This window comes from Fimicolochytrium jonesii, assembly GCF_025526975.1.
Source record: "Fimicolochytrium jonesii strain JEL569 chromosome Unknown EV422scaffold_52, whole genome shotgun sequence".
Taxonomy (NCBI): Eukaryota; Fungi; Chytridiomycota; class Chytridiomycetes; order Spizellomycetales; family Powellomycetaceae; genus Fimicolochytrium; species Fimicolochytrium jonesii.
Window position 1 is genome coordinate 13,727 of NW_026515719.1, and position 13,858 is coordinate 27,584.

General features: G+C 52.2%; 5 protein-coding genes and 1 non-coding gene across 6 annotated transcripts; 3 read left to right on the top strand and 3 right to left on the bottom strand.

Annotated features, from left to right (window-relative positions):
- Positions 1–1,215: 1,215 nt before the first annotated feature.
- EV422DRAFT_483669 (uncharacterized protein) lies at positions 1,216–1,449 on the top strand (the record flags this gene model as incomplete). Its single annotated transcript, XM_053067346.1, has 1 exon — positions 1,216–1,449. A coding segment is annotated over one exon (234 nt), but the record flags the coding sequence as incomplete, so codon positions are not given.
- Positions 1,450–1,674: 225 nt separating this feature from the next.
- Positions 1,675–3,602, bottom strand: EV422DRAFT_572703 (S-adenosyl-L-methionine-dependent methyltransferase; the record flags this gene model as incomplete). The annotated part of the gene is made up of 3 exons (XM_053073160.1): positions 1,675–2,064; positions 2,130–2,978; positions 3,036–3,602. 3 exons carry the CDS (start codon positions 3,600–3,602, stop codon positions 1,675–1,677), a joined length of 1,806 nt encoding a protein of 601 aa, XP_052920484.1.
- Positions 3,603–3,695: 93 nt separating this feature from the next.
- Positions 3,696–4,600, bottom strand: EV422DRAFT_549334 (high mobility group box domain-containing protein). Its single transcript, XM_053071709.1, has one exon. It carries the CDS (start codon positions 4,401–4,403, stop codon positions 4,035–4,037), a length of 369 nt encoding a protein of 122 aa, XP_052920485.1. The 5' UTR covers positions 4,404–4,600; the 3' UTR covers positions 3,696–4,034.
- A 927-nt stretch (positions 4,601–5,527) lies between these two features.
- Positions 5,528–5,598, top strand: EV422DRAFT_t171. The gene has a single exon. It is a non-coding gene; the product is annotated as a tRNA-Gly (tRNA).
- A 710-nt stretch (positions 5,599–6,308) lies between these two features.
- EV422DRAFT_502297 (uncharacterized protein) lies at positions 6,309–10,088 on the top strand (the record flags this gene model as incomplete). The annotated part of the gene is made up of 8 exons (XM_053068254.1): positions 6,309–6,458; positions 6,558–6,701; positions 6,790–7,056; positions 7,173–7,493; positions 7,539–7,616; positions 7,691–8,894; positions 9,018–9,600; positions 9,671–10,088. 8 exons carry the CDS (start codon positions 6,309–6,311, stop codon positions 10,086–10,088), a joined length of 3,165 nt encoding a protein of 1,054 aa, XP_052920486.1.
- Positions 10,089–12,065: 1,977 nt separating this feature from the next.
- Positions 12,066–13,858, bottom strand: EV422DRAFT_373740 (uncharacterized protein). Its single transcript, XM_053066754.1, has 2 exons — positions 13,217–13,858; positions 12,066–13,150 (listed from the first exon to the last, which is right to left on the bottom strand). The coding sequence occupies exons 1-2, from the start codon at positions 13,388–13,390 to the stop codon at positions 12,317–12,319; spliced, it is 1,008 nt and encodes a 335-aa protein (XP_052920487.1). The 5' UTR covers positions 13,391–13,858; the 3' UTR covers positions 12,066–12,316.

Here is a 13,858-nt window from a genome sequence, read left to right on the forward strand (position 1 = left end):
CCTCTTCCTTGGGACTGCATATTGTGGGCGAAGGGCCTGCCTGCTGCTACCGCAGCAGCGTAGGCCTTCTGAGGTTGGGTTGTTGAATCCTTAGGTGGCATGGTGCTTTCTAAGGGAGCGGTGACTGGAGGCCGAGAGTTCTTCTATCCTGACATGTCCGCTAGTTGCGGGCAAAGCCAGGGCTCATAACCACTTAGCCGTAATCAGCAGAGGAAGCAGATGACTGAGCGAACTCTATGTAATGGTGAGACTGAGCTCTTACTGTGTATGAAGTACTATATAGAAGTCTGGAGTAGAAAGAGGACGCGAGGTCCAAAGGGGAAGAAAAGAGTGAAGTCCCGTATGCGGAAGCGTGGCGTAAGCGGGAGGGAAGTCACGTGGGGAAATAAACTACGGGAACCCTAACCGGGGACTCGGGAGGATGACACCTCCAACAAAAAGAAAGGACGAGGCGCATTCCTCTATAAGCACGTTGGAAATGGACATAACAACATATTGTGAAAATTTGAGGTTGTTGAGGCTAGCATGCCAAAAGACTTGGCGTAGCTTTTTGCTGCCTGTTATTATGTGCAGTTTGACACGCAAAGCCATTAAGGCATCGTGCAAACCAGAGAAAGTCAGAGGGAGTATCGACTGACAGCACTCGCGACGCGCTCTGGGTGGCTATGCTGGGAGACCTGCGCATACCTTAGGGCTCTGTCTGCTATCAACCCTTGAACAAGGGCTCAACAACTCGGGATCATCCACCCATTCGTAACGGACATCGCCATGGCTCAAGAACCTCTGCCGCTCCAGTTGGACACTCGTCTTTTTGCACTGTCGCAGGAGATTGTGCAGCTTCGGGACCAAGCACTCTCTATCGTCGAAGCGTCTCAAGCACATGCGCTACTGGAACGCCTGTCGGAACTCCTTGAACGGGAGCGAGATTTGGTCAGCCCAAACCGTTGGGAGGAGGACCAAATGAACCTATTTCTCTGGTCCGTTGTTGGCACGGGCTCCTCCCAAGTGCTCCAGATTGTTAGTGACTGCCGAGGGTTTAGTGACAACGTCGGAGGTACGACACAACACCTTCTAGAGTCGGTCATGACCTACAGTGCTGGCAAGAGGAAAAGGGACCAACCCGAATGCTCTGCGGCGGCCGCAGCTCTGTCACCAAGTGCAGTTGCCAACGAGCACAGTCAGGACGACGTGGTAGTTGCGCCGGAATCCTGCTTGACAGTTCTTACACCTCCCGCGACTATCCAACCGACCGCTACAAATACCGTTAATCGAAGGAAAAGAGACACCAGAAAGGCATCTCGGCCAAACTTCGCTACTTGGCAGCTAGAAATACTTTTCTCTTGGCTTCGCCGACATACGAAACACCCATATCCTTCGGACACCGACAAACAACAGCTTTGTCGAGATGTGAATTTGACTATGAAACAGCTGAACAACTGGTTCATCAATGGTGGGTTGTCTTACGTGTCTCACCAGCGCACAACTGCGAAGCTGAACTGCATTTTCAGCACGTCGGAGGTATCTTCAACGAGGAGCCTTCACAGCAGTATGGTGAAGCCTCGTATCTTCGAGGCAAGCGGAGGTGGAATGATTTTGCCACTCGGTCAACAAGTGTCTCAAGAACAGCCGTACCCACGAAGACATGTCGGTTCTTTTGTATAAATATGATTACAATCAATCGTAATTTGCAATGATTAGATGCTCCGCCACCATGTCCGGGCCTCGAGGCTGTCCCCCAATCTTGAACCTGTATGGCTTGGGGAAGGCCGCTTTGATGTAATCTCGGTATAGATCGAAAATAAAAGGCGTATTTCCTAAAACCATCAAACATCGAGCTTTCGTGGTGCGAAAACAGTCAGCGAGGCGTTGATGTTCGACCCGGCCGAAAGGAGCGTTGCTATAGTCATTGAACGGTGAATCGTACGGCGGGTCGAGGAAGAAGAAGTCTTCCGGATCATTGTACCGACAAAAGAGGTTTTCGAAAGACTCGTTCATAAGCATAGTGGTGCTTAAAAGCTTTTCGTATCGCTCGTCCTCAAACCGTGAGAGAATAACTTTTCCGGCCTGTTGTCCGCATCTTACATAAACGTTCATTTCTGTACGATGGCCTGATGCACGGCAAAACTCACCGCACGGGTCCCGAAGGACACGGTGGACTGCAAGTTTCCGGTGTTTGATTTTCGATATTTCAGCATGCCGCGGTAACAGGTGCACCTCAAATAGAAAAATCGGACAGCCCGGTCGATCTCATCACCGTTTTGCGCGTCCCTAACGGAGTAATACTCATCCTCAGTAAATTTATAATCCCTGAGGCGACGAAGAATCTCGACTCGATTTCCCAGTTGAATTTGTCGATAGAAGTTGATGAGCTCATGGTGCGTATCAGCGACGACGCTCTGCTTGGGGCGAAGGAAAAAGTACATCGCCAATCCACCAGCAAATGGTTCCACATAGGTCTTCATGGTTTTCGGAATATACTTCTGGAGAATGGGCAGCTCATCAGACTTTCCCCCTTGCCATGTAAACATGGGCCGCAGTCTGGTTTCGCCGCGCTTTTTCGACATTTCTTTCGATACCGACTGAGCTTGCGGTAGACCGACAGTCGAATGCACTTCCTTGGGCGGCATGACGGCCTTGATGGCATCATCCATGGAATTCTTGAAAGTAACCAGATCCCCCTCATGCCAACCGAGAAGCTTGAGGAACTCCGGGATGGACTTGATTTGGCAGTCTCCAATGAGCTCGGGAGGGTAATAGTTACTATCACTATGGCTGAGGATGCCGAAGCACACTATGGATGCTTGTGTTCTCTTCCAGGATGGGGTCGAGCTGATCTTCTCCACGTGTTTGACAACCTTGGAGAGATCTCTGCTAATGTCCATCCAACGGATATGTTCCGGACGAGCCTTCATTTGAAAACGGACAAGATGTAGGACATCGCCAATTTGGAAGGCAGCATCAACGCGTTTATCCTCCACCTGAAAGAACGAGAGTCAGGACATCATTCAGAGTCGCCGCACTGCGTAATTTGGTACCTTGACCGGGAGCACTGCCACTTCAGAGTGATCACCAGGCTTTTGTGTCTTCGTGCGCTTTTGAGCTTGACGGACAAGCTTCCGAGTTGCTCGCTCGGCTAGGCCACGGACCGCCACGCTCTCGGAGTAAGTCAGAAACGGGTAAGGCTGATTACTGGCATCTGACACACCGTCCGAAGACGAGGGAGTATTGTTTGATTGCGGGTCGGAGACCTTGCCGCTTTGAAGATCTTGCTGAAAAGGCATAAGACTGCGGTTCATGACCGCGGGCCTCAAAGTTTCGATGCTCGACGTCGTGATCTGTGGCGTGGTCTCCGCTTTGGTGCTAAACCGTGCGGCTCGCGCTGCTTCAAGAATGGCAAAGACAGGACGGAATTCCGAGGTGCCGAGAGCAGAATCATCCAACGTGGCATTTCCGGAATCCGTGCGAAGCGCGACAATCGATGCGTTTCGACTGGAAGGACCAACGTTTACTAAACGTCGCTGCGCGATGAAAACTTTCTGTGAAAGCGCAGGATGGAGCAACTGTTGACGATGCGGAGCACGAAGATACTTGTTGAGTGTCATGCTCGGTGCTGTTGTTCCCTTGTAAATCAATGAATATGTTGGTCGGGAAAAACGAGGTGGGCCACCCATTTATATGGTATGTAAAATGTACCCAGAGAGCTCAACACCTTACGCGTTGCCACCGCGTTACAGTACGTACGCAATCAGTACGCGGATAGCCTTAAGGCGGCCCAATCGTGCCAAAGAAAGGTGACACGCATTCCGAAAGGCACAGGAACCAGGCCCGATCGGGTCAATCGACGACATTCAAAGGAAGACTCAACGGGTGCCCAATTGATTGCTTGGATGATACCACATATTGCCTTCACAAATTGGCCGTGTTTGATCATAACCCCATATGCAACTTCCTGCATCCTGACAATTTCACTGCGTGTATGTACCTACTACCGGCTCATCGAGGTGACGGGCTCAATACAGCACTCACAAGGTAGGTCATTCGAGGGCATCTTCATATTCATCCGTCAAGCGCTTCGGCTTGTTTTTGCGGGGGTTAAACTTGTAATTGGGGTGCTTTGCTTCGTGCAGTCGCTTGGACTCTTCGCTACGCTCCGAAAATATTTGTTTTACGTAGGGAGGCTCCGCACCCCACATTCTGCCCACTATTTTGGAGACGGAATTATTCGATATCTCTTGATGCTTCTGCAAGACTTCCTGGTGTCTTTCGCGCCGATAGAGAATGAAAGGATTGAGAGGCCTCGGGGTTCTCCATCGTCGATTCAAGGCCTCCGGTTTGGACGAGGGTTTACTGCGAGGCTTACAAAGTCGGTGTTCATCTCCTATAGAACCTGTGTGCCCAAACATCCTTAGTGAAACCCGGTGACTGTGAGGCAACAAAGAACAAATACCTGAGTGTCCGGGCGCAAAGCAAGAGATAGGGGACTGGAAGGGCTCGGAGTTGAGAAATTTTTGCAGCGAGGAGTACTCTGGGTGGACATCGCCTGCTGCAGATGTCGGTTCTATCTCGTGGCCCGATATAAGGGAGGACTTCGCCGAAAAAACGTCAGGACCTTCCGGCTTCGGGTTTGAGACCGTAACGGGAGGCTCTGGGCGCTTGAGGTCAGACTGAAGTGACATTACCGTAACGGGCTTCAGGTCAGCGGGGTAGGAGGGTGGCTGTTGATATTTGAAAATGACGCGGCACGCTGGGGGAGCCTCTTAAATGTCCAGTAGACAACCCACGTTACATATATGTACACCGTCCCGAGCAGGGCGTGTTGTTATGGTAGGTTAGTTACCCAAAAAGTCACCAAGTTTATGTCGCTTATTATTAGTGTGAAGTGGAGGGTGGCGCCGTTAGCAAATTGGGGTAGCGTCGTTGGCAATTCCCTATATAAACTACCCAGGTCTATTCTCTACTCCTCTGGAAGTGATTCCTTCGGTGCCGTCCTACCATCCCCCGAAAGGAGTCCGCCACATCCAACTAAGTCATGAAGCAAAGCAAAGCAGCTAGGGTCTACTGAAGACAAGCTAGAGGGCCGCCTTGCTACCTATAGTTTACGTGGTTCGAAGAGAAGCTCTGACAAACAGCCCACTCTGTGTCCCCAGACACACACGTTGGGTGGGCTCCGCAGCCACCCTGAGGAGCTGGGCATCAACATGGCCATTGAGGACGACAACTTCCAGCAGAATCCCCAAGCGCCCTCTATCCGCCAAGGTCGGGCGGAAGTGATGCCGGGGACGACGCAGCCGCTTTACAGTACAAGCAGGCACGTTCTCGGGATGTCATGCGGTGAACACGATACAAGGAACTCCCCGACTTCAGCACCGAGTTGTGCCTATGGATACGAGACCGGATAAAAGGCCTCAGAGCCCCCTCGCGTCTCCTTTGTCATTTCTGCGGTGACTGAGAGAGGCTGGTGCAAGTGAGCAGGAAGATATCTATATTCAAGGATATCAAGCATTGTGCCCGCCGCACATTCATCGAAGCAATGGTGGTTTAGTGGCATAATTACCGCCTGCCACGCGGTAGACCCGAGTTCGATTCTCGGCCATTGCATTGGTACTCTTTTGATGATTACATTTCCGTACTGGCCTTCCATTTTGCATGAGTTTCCAAGACATGAAATAAGAAGATGATATGGCACGAGTCTGCGAGGAGGGCGGGGAGAGGCTGAGGAGGTTGGGAGGACTCCGTGGGAGGCTTCAGGAGCGTGTGCAGGCGCACAGCAAGAAGCGATATTTTGCACGCACTCCGACACCTCCCTCCGAAGGGATATCTGGAAAAGTTCCAGCCAACACCGTCCTCGGAAGTCCGTCGCATCTCAGCGAGTATTACCTCGAACAGCGTGGAGCAGAAGCGGCTAGCGTCTCAACAGCCAGAGGTTCTCCTCGGTACACCTGAATTCGAAACGAAAGTTAACCAAACAGCCCAACCTGCGTCCCAACACGCACTCGTCGGGCGGGCTCCGTATCCACCCTGAGGAGCAGGAGGAACCCCGCGTCAATATGGCCGTTGAAGAGGACAGCCTCCAGCAGAATATTCAGACGCACTATCCGCCAACTCCTAGCGGAAACGCCGAGGACAACTCGGCATCTTTGGAAGCAGGCACGTTTGGGTTGGGAAGTCACGCGGGAAACACTACATCAGGAACTCCATCGGCGGGAGCCCAAAAGTCCTCCTCCGACCACCGAATAACGCTTACGGATACAAGGCCGGACAAAAAGCGTACGACTCCTCCGGCATCTCCGTTGTCGTTTCTCAAGCGAATGAGGAAGGGCGCGGGGACTGAGGAGGACGACGGTCCATACACTGTTGCTTTCCCTTCATCAGAGACCGATTACAACAGAAACTCTAACTACATTCGCACCACCAAATACACGCTGTATTCATTCTTCCCAAAAACCCTTTACAACCAGGTGCGGTGTGGCCTGCGAGACTGAACAAAAGGGTCATCGTAAGGTTTCGAAGGTACCCACCGTCGATATTAACCACATACCTGAATGTCGACCGTTTAGTTCCGCCGGTTTTACAACCTGTACTTCCTCGCAGGGGCGCTGTCCGTCATCGCTGGCGTCTCCAGTTTGTCACCAGCGTCACAGATCCTGCCGTTGCTCATCGTTCTCGCCTTCTCTCTTGCAAAAGAAGCATACGAAGACTATGTACATACGCGAGTTTGGCAATCGTGTATTTATCACGGCTGGGTCTTCACCATGTCGCTAATCCTCCTATGTCTTCCCCTCTCTCTAGTCACGCTATAAAGCCGATCGAGCCGCCAACACCGCCCCAGTGATAGTCCTTCGCCAAGGGAAACGGCAGGAGATCACAGCCGAGCATGTTCAACCAGGGGATATCATATGTTTAGAGAAGGGCGATAAGACCCCTGTAGATGCCATGATCCTATCGACGAATTACGAAGATGGGACATGTTTTGTGGAGACTGCCGAATTGGACGGGGAAACGAATCTGAAAAGACGGAGCGCCGTAGGGGAACTGGCACATGTGCAAACCGACGAGGTATCATGTCGAACTTCACCGCGGCTGTGGATTTGCAGGGTCGCATGCGTTACGTTGGCGAATGGTGCATATGACCTTGGAAACGAGCTAACTGGACTTCAATCGTCGGTTTTCAGCAAGTGAGCGCATTGCAGGGGACCATACAATGCGAGCAGCCAAATGATAAGCTTGGGGTATTCGATGGCCTAATAACGCTCAATCAACCTCACGGCCATTCACCGATTCGATACCCACTGACACCCACAAACATCATACTGCGCGGATCAAATGTCCGTAACACTACTTTTGCGTACCTTCTCGTCGTATATGTCGGGGGAAACACCAAAATCATCCGAAACCTCAAAAAACCGAAGCTGAAATCAAGCACATTGGAAAAACGGCTCAATTGGCTGGTCATGGGCGCTTTCGTCTATAACGCGTTCTTGCTAATCAGCAGTGTTTCGTTGGAGTGGAGGCATTACAAGAAGATTCGGGATCGAGAGGTGGCTAATCAACTCACTGATCCCGCTAATTACCCTGTTGAATGGTATCTAGGACCCGCTGATAACAACACCGGAAGGGTAAGCACATTTGTCAATCGGAAGGAACGAGTAAATCTGCTGGCCCGATCGCTTATTGTTGCGGGTTTTTACAGCACATATTTTATACCATCGTCTCGTTCTTCGCCCTTTACACATACGTCATACCAATCTCGCTTTTCGTCACTATCGAAATCGTGCGTGTCATACAAGCGAAATATATTCAATGGGACTTCGATATGCGGTCGTATATGACGAACTCCGACGGTTCCGTGCTGACCGTCAAATCGAAAGCGAATAACTCCAATCTCAACGAGGACCTTGGGGTTGTTGAATACGTCTTCAGTGACAAAACGGGGACTGTGACAAGGAACGAGATGAAGGTTGTTGGATGGTACTTGGACGGCGTAGGGCCAATACCGGCGGGCATCAGCAGTGGCGCTGGCGCACTCGCAAAGATGGCCGGTGACAGATCATTAGCTGCTGATGCAAAGGATCGTGTTATGAAGTTTGGGCATTCTCTAGCGCTGTGCCACAGCGTCATACCTGCGCCCGATCCACGCGATTCGGATGCTTTGCTGTACGAGTCTCAATCACCCGATGAATCGGCCCTCCTCTACGCCATCAAAACAGATCAGTTCACGTTGCTGTCACGGACGAAGAACAACATCAAAATCAATGATCCATCGCAGCCCGAAAAAGCAGTACCCCTCGATTTCGTCCAATTAGCCTTGCTCGACTTCACTTCCGATCGTAAACGAATGTCGGTAATTGTCAGGTACCCAAACGGCGGACCCATCATCCTATACTGCAAAGGAGCCGATAATATCATTATAGAACGGCTTGCGGGAGGTCAGGACAAGGCGATTGACCATGCGGACGAGGCTTTACGGCATTACAGTGAACAGGGGCTGAGGACCCTCGTGGTCGCGTACCGGCAGCTTTCAGAGGAGGAGTTTGAGAACTTCCGGGTGGCTTTGGACGAAGCAGAGCGGAGTCTAACAAACAGGGAAGAGAACATCGCGGAGGTTTCCGAGACCATTGAACGCGATCTTCAGTTTTTGGGTTGTACAGCCATCGAGGATCGATTGCAAGATGAGGTCCCAGAAACGATCGAGTTTCTTGTCAACTGCGGCATTAAGGTCTGGTTGCTCACCGGAGACAAGATGGAAACCGCAATCAACATCGGCATGTCCTCGCGGCTTATTCTTCCAGATATGTTGGTTTTAAAACTCACGGCGCAGTCGGAGCCAGAACTGAAACGCCAGCTCGAGGAATACATCGAGGACCTGAGTGGCGCGGGACCAGCGCAATCGCCGAGTAGACCTCGGGGGGACCCTCTCCCAACGATTCCATCTGCAACACCACCTCCAGCTGGACTATCGCATCATCACCATTTCCACCACAACGCGGATGGGCGTACCAATGCCCGGAGACGCACAGCCCTCATCATCCCCGGGGCGACCCTGACAACGTTATTCACCCACAAACCGGCCCTACCGCAACTTCTCCTTCGCCTCTCACAACTCTGCACGACCGTCATCGCCTGCCGCGTCACACCCATTCAAAAAGCGCTCGTTGTGCAACTAGTGCAGGAGAATCTCAAATGCACAACGCTAGCCATCGGAGACGGCGCCAACGACGTCAGTATGATTCAGGCTGCCAATGTCGGCGTAGGTGTCGTGGGCCGGGAGGGCACCCAGGCTGTGCGTGCTGCCGATTACGCGATTGGCGAGTTTCGGCATCTTGCGAAACTCCTTGCCGTTCATGGCCGGTGGAGTAGGCTGAGATTATCGAGTCTGGTGTACTACTCGTTCTACAAGAACTTGGTCATGATCACCGTGCAGTGGTGGTTTGGGTTCCAGTGCGCGTGGAGCGGGGCTCTCGTCTACGAGGAGCTGTTTTTGACGGGATTCAATATCGTGTTCACCTCCTTACCGCCATTCTTTCTCGCTATATTCGATTACGATGCACGGCCGGGGACTTTGCTGAGCAATCCGCACTTATACAAAGCTGTCCGCCATGGGTAAGCCAACTGGTTAGATGTGACAGATGTCTTCCCTATGGCACCGCTAATTCGTTTCATCTTCGATCAGACTCTACTGGTCCAACGTGCGCATGGTCCGCACTCTCGTTGAAGCCTTTCTCACCGCCACAGCTATCTTCTACACGGTCTACCTCGCATTTCACAATAACACACTCGATCCTAACGGATACAGCGCCGGATACTGGACTCAGACGTATCTCTTTTCCACCCCGATGCTGGTCATTGTGCTTATCCGAGCCGCGATGATGAATGTCGTTTGGGTCGGCAGATTCGCCGCCGTCAGTTTGGGCGTGCTGGTGTTTTCATTGCTATGCAATCTGGCTGTCATGGGCGTCGTTGAATGGCTCAAGTGGGTCGATGAGGGCACGTTTGAGAGCGTCCATGTTTTGCCTGGCTTCTGGGTATGTTTTCGAACTGTGAAGTGCGAGTATGTGTTCGTCCTGCGTGAGTTGGCTACCAACATCTAATTCCATCATAAGGTCGTCACGATTCTCCTGGTGGGGACTTGTTCCACTGGAGCACTTCTCGTCAAATAGTGAGTACTCCCAGCACCGTTCAACACCCTTCGTTCTTCCTGCAACACATGAGCGTGGCAGTTTAGCGGACAACGATTTTAATATTTATTTTCATTTTCCCTCCCCTTCCCAGCTTCTGGCACCATTTCCGCCCAAGGGACACCGACATCCTACTGGAAGAAGACATGATCGCGCGGCGACAAGGCCGCCGGCGTTCATCCTCGGCCGCACGGAACGGGCACGACTTAACGGACGCAGAAGCAGGAGGCGTGGACGGAGCAACAGCCGACCGGGGTCGGAAAGGCGGCCATGGAAGCCCTAATGGCCGCCCAGCAGCACAGCATCGGCGCTTATCGTCCACTAGGCGGCATGTGGAGGAGAAACCGGAGATGGAGATGGCTAATCTCGGTAAAGGGGTCTGATTTACCCATCAGAGCCGAGGTGGGCTTTCTTCTACCCGTTTTACCTCCCGTCTCTGCCTAGAGACCCGGGTCGAGTGAATTAGTCTCTTCCTACCGCACCTCCGCGCATCGCCCTTCCCCTTACCTTCATTTACGCCACCGCCACCTCCATCGCTATCTCCGACACCGCTTTTGCCACTACTTGTGGTTCTTTCTGGGGGCGGACACGCGATTATTCATGTACTTCATTAGCACACATATACCACACGTAACGCTTCTTCACCCTGAAATCGCTTTTGTCGTCCGCTGATGGAGTTCCGGAATTTTTCCTCTCGTAATACGACATTTTTGTGCCCCCGTGTCACTCGGTTAGTGTCTTCTCATCGGGTCGTGTGATGGTACCATGGCAATTCTGGACATGTCCGCCTGAACTCTGCCACTTTGACATTTACCCGCACATCGTGAGCGCACGTCGCCGCCCGACATTCAGGCGATCTCCAGTGCCTCTCCGTTCTGCGCACTCAAACGCGGAATCGGAAGAGAAGTGAGTAGGCAGCTCTCCTCCATTTTCGCATGACTGATGTCGTCAACGTTCCCCTTTGTGCGCGCGCGTGCTGAAGAGAAGGAAATAATTGGGCGATGGGCGTCCGATTAAGAGGGCCCTAATAGGAAAAGTTTATGGACAGTAAAGGGGCGATGGATGTGATGGAATGGATGGATGTGATTGTGATTGTGATTGTCCGTTTCTCTGGTTGCCCCCCCGAAGGAATTGTAACCATACTCGGCCATACTCGGCTGCCCCACCACCACGCAACTAAGCGCGGTCAGAAACTGCACGACGTATTTCTGGGTCAAGCCCCGGGCCCAGAATCTAGATGCAGGACGTTTTTGAATGCGAGGTCAGACTTAGTTAAGCCTGCGGACCGCTCAGAACGCTCTCTCGCTGGCTGTCGCTGCGCTGCGCTGGACTCTCGCTTCGTTTCGGACGCTTGCTGCATTCCTTTCGCCATGGTGAGGCATTCCCAACGCAATTTCAAGCTCAAGATTGGCTGTGGGTCTTGGGGAAGGAGTGTCGAGTAGCTTGCATTCTCTGGAGTCTGCACTGCCAAAGGCGCTTCCTTCTCAGAAAAAGTCGCGCAAGCACCAAGCAAGGGCCGCTCTAGCCGCTCCCAGGCACAACTGCACAAGGGCCGTCTCGAGGCACAAGGGCTTTCAGACCACAGCGATGTGGCAATTCCAGGAGAAGGTTTGACGTGAGTGACTGAGTCCCCACACATTCATATAATAGTGGCAAAAGGTACCTTTCTGTGCGGTTACACACTCCCTGCAGACAACCTCATGTTGACTGGAACGGTGGAAGGCGGATCATTCAAGAGGTTGATTCATTCAAGCATACAAATAAGGGAATTCTGCGGGGAACACTATCTGGGGAAGGAGGCTATCTCTGAGGCTATCTGCGCGAGGAGGCTATTTCTTGGACTGTGGACGACCCTTTTTTCCGGGCGGGGAGCTTTCGGGTCCCTTCCCAACAGCTGGCAAACGGATCTTGGATGGAGCCGCGGCGGGAAGCACGACGGTGTCATCGTTTTCATCTTCCCCATCGGAACTGTCCAGAGTAGACAGAGTAGTTCTGCTCTGAAAGGTAACTGACAGGAGAATCGAAGAATCTACAGGGGTCGATATGCTCTCAGCCGGCGGAGGCTCTAAAGGCAACAGAGGATGCATCGGCGACGGTGCATTTCCTTCCGCAACTCATCACGTCTTGGGGTTCTTCGTTGGTCAGCAGTAGAGAATCTTTGACGCTTCAATGAACATTGTGAGGAGCGAGTCCCTTGGTGCACACTCCTCGGCGACCCAGGCGTGAAAAGAACTACTGATTTCCTGGTACTGTTCTCCCAACTTCTCCTTCAGTCGAGCGCATATGTCAACGATGTCGTAAGGGATAGTGTGAAAACTCGCTGCGGATACGAGCCAGATGGGAGGTATCGCCATCGCGCCGCGGAGCCTGCCAGCGAGACAGTGGATCTCACATCCTCTGCAAATCCGACAAATGGTGGTGGTTTGGGGACATTCTCTGCACTGGATCTGTCGAGTGATGGCTCCACAATCCCCGCGTCCGCAATCCGCACTGCGGCGCCCCTCGTCGACGAGACTGTCGAAGATCGAGCATACAAGGTCTGGGCCAATTGGCGTGGTGCAGGCACTCGTAAGCATATGCTTCACGTCCTTTACGTCGTAATCCCGAGCGAGATACTCGGAAGTGTGGGCTCGAACTTTCCTTATTACGCCGGGTTCCAGCTCCAAGAAATCCTCGAGGGCGAAGTACTGAAAAGCGGCTTCCGCTGTGAAGCACAGGTCTGATGCTTTGTGTGTGTAGAAAAAGAGCACATAACGCATGGCGACCTCCTCGTTGGTGGCAATCTGTCGTATGTCAACTGTGTGGGTTGGCTTCGTTACTCCATCTTGCTGGATGGTCTGAAAAGAAGCATGGCTAGCAAAGTAGCCTGCGTTGGCCCTGAGGACGTCCATATGAACCATCAGTTCGCCGCTTTCACTGAAAATCAGCTTTGTGTCCCTTGTGGATTGCTCGAGTAACTTTCTGAGCCCTGGCGCCTTCAAACAACAAGTGTGAGCATCCTTGGTTTTCAAGCCGCCACACCCGCTTGAGGGCCGTCTTACCTCGTTTTTGCCTGCATTTGTTGCGTGAAGCTGGGAAGGCATGTCTTCAGTCTTCGAGAGCGGTTCGTCCGACTTTGAAAATATCGAATCCGATCGTATGCCATCTTCTGAGTGGAACTGGAAGTGGTCGGTCGAAGATCGCCCAAGAACAGCGTTCGTTCGAGTCGGGGCCATGACATGGCACTTGCGTCTGACGGCTTCTGAATCAGTTGTCAAAATGCTGCATATGTATGTAGTAGTCTGAGTCTGTCTATCCGAGTCCCCCGTTTCGCGAAAACTAAAACCTTCAGCAACCGAGGCGTCATTCTACCACGCACATATGTCCGACGCGCCAGTTTCAAGTGCTAGCAAGCATGGTCAACATGAAAGACGACTAAAACCCCGGTGAAAAAGAGGATGCGCAACCGGATGAAGGAGAGAATGAGCAACCCGCTGAAGCGGAGGAAGCTGACCAACTCGATGAAGAAGACGCAGAGAGTTTGGGTCGCCATGACGATTGAATAGGAACAGCTCGTCGTGACGGTACAAGTAGGGGATCGATACCGATGGGATATAAGAGAAGAGAGAAAGAGGGAATGGCACAATGATGACGCGCTGTCGCTTTCTTTCAAAGCCCGTTTGGAAACTGTCAACTGGAGATGG